Below are 7,248 nucleotides of genomic sequence, written 5' to 3'. Positions count from 1 at the left end.
CCCAGCCGCTCCCCGCGCCCGCCCAGCGCTGCCCGCGCTCCTCCCTCCTTGTCCCCCCCCTCCGTCTTGTTGTGACAGTTCCTGATACTGTTTATTGAGGTGCATGTCAGGTATAATTAGCAATCGATATGGAAAACGTTTCCTTGCACCCAGCACGCCTCTGACGTCAGAGCCGATTAGCGCTTCTTATTGGTCCCAAATTCCCCGGGCCGCGGCTAATTATCGGGAGCTTGATGTTGATAAAGTAAAGCGCCGAGTGCGGGCGAAGCATGTGTAGGGCTCCGGGTCCCTGTCTGCGCCGCCGCCGCCGCCCTCGACTCCCGCCGCTGGCCCAACCCGGCCTCGGCCCGCGCCCCCGCGCCCCGCCGCCGGCCCCCCGCGCGAGATGATGGACGGCCGCCTCCTGGAGCACCCGCATGCCCAGTTCGGGGGCTCGCTGGGCGGCGTGGTGGGCTTCCCCTACCCGCTGGGCCACCACCACGTGTACGAGCTGGCGGGCCACCAGCTGCAGTCAGCCGCCGCTGCCGCCGCCGCCGCCTCGGTGCCCTTTTCCATCGACGGCCTGCTCAGCGGTTCGTGCGCCGCTGCCGCCGCCTCGGTGGTCAACCCCACGCCGCTGCTGCCGGCGGCCTGCGGGGTAGGCGGCGACAGCCAGCCCTTCAAGCTGTCAGGTAGGCGCAGCGTGCGGGGAGTGGGACGGGAGGGGGATTACTCTCTTGGGCAGAGGAGTTAGTTTCGGGTGGCTGCGGCACTGGCATTCCTGGGTCCGGACCTCCAGTCGGCACAGAGCGTGTGGCAGCACTCTCGGTGGCCCCTGGACCCAGGGCGGTCGGAGGGCAGCAGCGTGGGGGACGGATCTAGCTCCGGCAGTGGCTGAGCCGCGCGGCGTCCTGTGCACGCCCGCAGACTCGGGGGACCCAGACAAGGAGAGCCCGGGCTGCAAGCGGCGGCGCACCCGCACCAACTTCACCGGCTGGCAGTTGGAGGAGCTGGAGAAAGCATTCAACGAGAGTCACTATCCTGACGTGTTCATGCGTGAGGCGCTGGCGCTGCGCCTGGATCTGGTCGAGTCCCGAGTTCAGGTAAAGGCCCCCCGTCCCTCCTGGAGTCCGCATCCCACCGCTTGGCCTACCCGGCGCCAGCTGCCTTTGTTCTAGGTGGAGCCACATCGTAGGTTCCGAGCCCGCCGGGCGCTCACCTTCGGGATGGTGGTGGTGGTGAGGTATTCTGGGGCTCTGCGTCTCTTGGGGAAGGAAGTGAGAGTCCCTAAAAGTCGAGGCGGCTCGGGAGGGGCCGGTGGCTGTCCCAAGGTGGTGAGAACAGCTGCTGCGTCCCAACCGGGAACCGTGTGGGGGGTTCTGGCAACCGCGCAAAATGAGATTTCGGTGGTTTGGGCGGGAAAGGAGACGAGAAGGCGGCAGGCTGGATTTAGAGGAGACTGGTGGAAGGCGGACCCGTGCCTTGGAGCCCTGGAAGGGTTCGGGTTCACCAGCCTGGAGCGAATGCTTTTGTTTGTTTACCTTTTGCCTCTAAAATATTCAAATGAAAACATGTATTTATAAGTCGCTTTGCAGGAGGAGACAACTGAGGAAGGGGGGTGGAAACTTAAACAATTAACACATTGGGGGAAAAGGTGTCTGAATCTTTAGTACCCATGCTATATCTTTTTCTTTTCCCTTTCCCTGTAACTTAATTTTTATTCGGAGACAGCCAGCGGTGTTATTTTTAAAAAATACAGCATCAATTTAGTGGATTAAAAATTCAAGATGAATTGTGCATAATTAGATGTTTCCCTCAAGTACAGAACTGTTTTTTGGTGGTAAGTGTGGTGTGCAGCTGTGGGCACGGGGCTTTGAGGCAGAGACTGGCCGGACGCCTGTTCAGCACCAATCGCTTTGTCTAAAAAGGTGTTCTGGTCCTGTGCTTGGCCTCCTCTCCTCGTGACCTCTTCTGTTTGTAAATCCTTCGTGCCATTTGTTCTAAGTGTCTTAAGTGAAGTCAAGACCTCTTCATTTCTCTCCTAATGCAATGTTGAGTAATTCTTGGTACAAGGCAGCCTAGAATGTGCACCCTCAAAAGAAGGGCAGCTACAACCTTGGAGAAGTTGCAACTTAATACCCATACCTCGGCACCAACAAGGCTGCCCGTGACCACGAGGGCCTGCTCTTGTGCCTCCTGTCAGTGTGGCCGAAACAAAGAATTTGAATGACCGCTATCTCTTTGGAAGGGTAGTGTGCCTGACCCTTGGCTGGTGTTTGTGCAGTGGTAGAGGTCTAGGCCACTGTGCCCACCACCACCACCCAGTCCTGTGAACTCCCCTAGACAAGGCCTGCACAGAGAGCGGAAGAGGCAGGATGGCCTGGGCCTCTGCTCTGCCAGGCCTGGGAGCGAGCCTTCTGGTTCCCTGCTTTCCTCCGCCCCACCCATAAGCCAAGCACAACTGGTTTGAAATCCTGACATGAAGCCTCCAGAAAGAAAATGTGTGTGAATGTGTGGGGGGGGGGGAGGGGGCAGGTTGCTGAGTCTGCCCTCTCTCAGATCGGACTTGGCTTCCCAGACCTTTCTAGAAAAAGTATCCAGATTTCCCTTCACGGGAAATGCCAAAATCAGGGCTTTGACTCAGTCTCCAGGGGGCCGAAGACAGGTGTGAAGGGCGGCTGAGCCCAGCCGCCTGGAGTCCTCAGCCAGACGGTCAGCGCCAGGCCAGGCGGGCTGCTTAGAACTCGAGCTGTGAGAAGCCAGGAGGGGCAAGGCGGGGCCTTCCTCTCTACCTCCGGACCAAGAACCCTGTGCCCTCGTTCAGGGGCCAGACTGGCCCTACCCAACCAAGGGGCAGCTCCCAGTTTCCTGAGGTGAGAAGCCAGAGCTGGAAGCTAGCCGAAAGGCCCGGTCTATCTCCTTCTGGGTGGAAAAGATGACCTTTGGAACCAGCTGCCTGAGAGCGGAAACCCAGCTCAGGGCCAGCCTGGCTGCGTGGCTTGGCTCCCGCCCCCCTGGCCCAGCCCAGGTTATGCAAGCCTGTTTGGGGGGAGTGGGGAGACCCGCAGCCCCAGCGGCAAGCCCCCCCTCCCCGCCTGATCCTACCTTCCTTTCCCACCTGGCTGCTCTAGGTTTGGTTCCAAAACCGCCGGGCCAAGTGGAGGAAGAAGGAAAACACGAAGAAGGGCCCGGGGCGGCCGGCGCACAACTCGCACCCAACCACGTGCAGCGGCGAGCCCATGGATCCAGAGGAGATCGCGCGCAAGGAACTGGAGAAGATGGAGAAGAAGAAACGCAAGCACGAAAAGAAGCTGCTGAAGAGCCAGAACCGTCACCTGCACTCGCCCGGCAGCCTGTCCTTGCACAGCGCACCCAGCTCCGACAGCGACAGCGGTGGCGGCGGCCTGTCCCCGGAACCACCAGAGCCGCCGCCGCCCGCCGCTGCGGCCAAGGGCCCTAGCGCGCACAATGCCGGCGCCGCTGGTTCCGTGCCGGCACCGCCGGGCGAGCCGCCAGCTCCCGGCACCTGCGACCCTGCCTTTTACCCGAGCCAAAGAAGCGGCGCCGGCCCGCAGCTGCGACTAGGCCGCCCCGCGGACAGGGACGCAGCCCCATGTGCGCCTGGGGCGGTGGCGGCAGAGCGCGGCGCCGGGAGCCTGCCCAAGGCCAGCCCGTTCAGCGTGGAGAGCTTGCTGTCCGACTCGCCGCCACGCCGGAAAGCCGCCCCGGCGAACGCAGCGGCAGCTGCCGCCGCCGCCGCTGCTGCGGGGCTGGACTTCGCGCCTGGGCTGCCGTGCGCGCCGCGGACCCTAATCGGCAAGGGCCACTTCTTGCTCTATCCCATCACACAGCCTCTAGGCTTCCTGGTGCCGCAGGCCGCGCTCAAGGGCGGTGCGGGTCCTGAGCCAGCGCCCAAGGATGCGCCGCCCGCGCCCGCCGCGCCGCCCGCACCGCCTGCTCAGGCCAGCTTCGGGACCTTCCCGGGGCCCGGCTGTGCTCAGGACTCGGCCTTTGCGCGCCGCAGCCCGGACGCCGTCGCCTCCCCGGGGGTCCCGACTCCGGCGCCTTTTCGGGACCCAGTCGTGGCAGAGGGCGGAGGCGGGGACTGTTCGGACGCCGGGGCCGCTTGCCCAGCGGCCCCGCCGCCGCCACCGCTCCCGCCGTCGCCCGGGCCCGGACCGCGGGAGCCCAGCCCCGCCGGGGAGCCGGCCACCTGCGGGGCCCCCGAGTCAGGCGCCACGGCCGGACCCAGCGCCCCGGATGGCGAGGAGGTGGACATGGACTGAGGGCGGTTGCTGCGGCGGCCGAGAGAGGAGCTCAGCCGGCCTGCACCGGTGGCTCAGGCTCCGACTCACAACGAAATCAGGTGATCGGCTTAGAAACACTGCTTTTTCCCTTTTTTTTTTTCTCCCCCCTTTTTTTATTTTTATTTTTTTTTAAAAGCTGTATCAATTCGGACCTAGGCTGCAACCGCAGGACTTGGGGTGAGACCCTCCTCCTCTCCAGAGAGCAAAGAAAACATAAACAAAACCGAACCCACGCCCACACACACAGAAACCCACAACAAGAATCCTCAGCCTTGTAAAATGCAAAAATGTCTAAGAATATTTATATATGTACCATTTTTGATAAATAAAGCTGGTCAAACGCAAGCTCTCAGGTCCATCTATTTCAAATTTCCAAGTGCCTAGTCTGTCCCTCCTCCCCTCCATCCATTTCCACTGCTCTCCCCGAGGGTGGGGCAGGGACGAGGCTCCTCACCTCCCCCAGGTCTGCGCTTAATGCCTCCTTTTGTGTGCGTGTGTGTTTGTGTTTTCTGATTGAACAAATTTATGCATCTGCAGCTCCCCCTCGCATGCCCTCCCCCGCGTCCCCCCTCCTACCCGGCGCCACACACACGCGCGCGCACACACGCCCCCGCGCCCCCTGCGCGCACCCCCTCGCACTGGCACACGCAGGGGCGCGCCAGCGCGGGGTGAAGGAGCCGGGGGCTGCAAGGGCCGGGCCGCTGGGCTCCTGCAGAGTTTTGATATGAAAGTAATTATTTTCCGGTGGCTGCTGCGGGGACTGGATTTCTTGCCCAAAGGGTTATTATACATTACCGATTTCTAGTGATATGAAATCACATAAACTTCTTACAATAATAGAATTAGCATGAAAGGCTGGGGTGTCAAATTGAAATTGGAGAATAATAGCGCCGGCAGCTGGGGGAGTGCGTGCGCATATTGGAGCGGAGATGGGGAATCGTGGGGCGGAATTTTCATGAGCTACACTCTTTGTCAGCGCTCTTGTAGCCGGCTATATTAAGATAGATGCCCAATGATATCCCTCATTGTTCTGTCGCTTATATTGATGTTGCTGCGTTATCAGCCTATTGATCATGTGTCGCCTGTAATAGGACAGGCGCCGCCAACGCGCCTCTTTACAAAAGCAGTGCACATTTGTTCTAATAGGGTCCGGGTCCCCGGGGGACCCTTCGGGGGCTTCAGGACATCTGCAGCGAAGAAATATTAGCAAACTTGGCTGGAGCCTGCAGCCAGCCCCTAGCCTCCTCCCCTGCTCGCAGCCGCCCCACCCCAAAGTGAACCTCCACCAATCCTCCACCTCCCCCCAAAATCCCAACCCGCCCTCGATTTTCCTGGGCTCTGGGTCCTCGGTGCTTCAAAAGCCACCAATTCCCCAAGAAATTGGGATCCCAATTATTAAAACCATTAATTCCAGCGAGGCTGAGCGCAGTGGAATTATGTTTACAGCCTCGTTAAATATCCCTGATCCCTCCTGGTCATCAGGCCTTTATTTGCAAATAAATTGAGAATAATCAGAAGGACAGCTTTCCTCCTCGGCGCCGTGCAAATGAATTTCGGAGCCCGAGTCCCTTTAATAATATTTACATAATTTTCGCTCAGTGACTCTGATATTTGCTCTCTAGGAGACCGAGCTTATAGAAAAAATAATTAGATCAAAAGAAAAGTGAGAGGGGGAAAGGAAAAGCGGGAGAGGGGGTGGGATCCGCAGGAAGGAGACGGCGGCGCTTAGCGGCCCAAACTCGGGGCAGGTCGCCCCCAGTGGAAGCCGGGAGTTGATGGGGAGGAGAACGTGGGGATCCGGAGGTTCAGCCACGGCCCTCGGGTCCCTCCCAGATCCGGTTCCAGGGTTCTGCAGCCCCACCCCACCCCTTTCCCCACTGACCAGCCCCAGCCGGGCCATCCCGCCAGCGGCGCGCGCACGCGGGGACCTCGACCCTTTGTCTCCGGCCAGTCCAGTCTGGCCTCGGCCTGCGGTCCACTCTCTCTTCTTCTCCACTCCCACCACCATTAAAACTGTATTTAAAGTGTCATTTAAATTATGAAATTGTAGCAGAAAATTGTGCGTAAAATGCCGGTTATTTTATCTAAGGTGAACAATTTGTCTGGCAGCGATAAATCGCCGCCTTCCTTCAATTTGCAGCTGTTCATTTTGGTGGCGGCTGCACCGAGTTGGGGGGGGAGGCCTCATGTTTAATGGATTTGCAGTTTGAATGCTGGAGTATCGCTGGCTGCACACTCGTGTCCTTAAGGTGAAATTACTGATTTACTTAAACAGTTTAGTTTTTTTTTTTTTTTTTCCTGAAAGCCCCAAAAGCAGCAGGCTGTGTGATTCTAGACAAACTATCAATCGATCTGGTCGAGCCAGCCTCCAGGAGATGTGTCCTTCATGAATCATACTTTATGAATTCAATTTCTACCAGGAGAAATTTTCAATTTGAACGCCGGATCATTATGGGAGAGTGTAAATTGTTTTTGCTCTATTATGCATCCGACGCCATCATTTTTCTTTCTAATTACGGAGGTGTCAGGTCGAGCTGTCATGCAGGCGCTGATTTTCAATTTAACTGATCATCATACATTCATTTTCCCATTTGATAAATCTGCTATCTAGACGGCTCGCCATGCCTAGAATATTAAGAGCCGAGCTGCAGAAAGGCGCCGTAATGGGGGGATGTGTATGCAGCAATAAGTGCAGATCAGGCAGTTAATTTAGCACCTCCTGATTCCCCATCTCCATTTCTCATTTCCAATTCTCCAAGGAGAGAGAAGCAGCCCAAAGGCTACGGCAGCTCCTCTCTCCAGCCGAGGAGGAGAGGCAGAGAGAGGGAGAGGAGGGGGAGAGGGAGGCAGAGAAAGGGAGAAGAGGGGGGGAGAGAGGGAAAAACACCCTCCAAAACGCTTGTTTTCTATTACACAACTTCCAAATTAGGATATCAAGCTTAATTAATGCTAATTGAGTTCT

The 7,248-nt window shown here is 58.2% G+C and overlaps 1 protein-coding gene across 1 annotated transcript; it reads left to right on the top strand.

Moving 5' to 3' along the window:
* Nucleotides 1-313: 313 nt before the first annotated feature.
* On the top strand, nucleotides 314-4,559 carry UNCX (UNC homeobox). The gene is made up of 3 exons (XM_066343890.1): nucleotides 314-671; nucleotides 907-1,082; nucleotides 3,111-4,559. The coding sequence occupies exons 1-3, from the start codon at nucleotides 386-388 to the stop codon at nucleotides 4,263-4,265; spliced, it is 1,617 nt and encodes a 538-aa protein (XP_066199987.1). The 5' UTR covers nucleotides 314-385; the 3' UTR covers nucleotides 4,266-4,559.
* Nucleotides 4,560-7,248: the final 2,689 nt, after the last annotated feature.

The sequence above is a fragment of the Saccopteryx leptura genome, chromosome 6, assembly GCF_036850995.1.
Source record: "Saccopteryx leptura isolate mSacLep1 chromosome 6, mSacLep1_pri_phased_curated, whole genome shotgun sequence".
In the NCBI taxonomy this organism is placed as follows: domain Eukaryota; kingdom Metazoa; phylum Chordata; class Mammalia; order Chiroptera; family Emballonuridae; genus Saccopteryx; species Saccopteryx leptura.
This window is presented reverse-complemented; position numbering and strand designations above follow the sequence as displayed.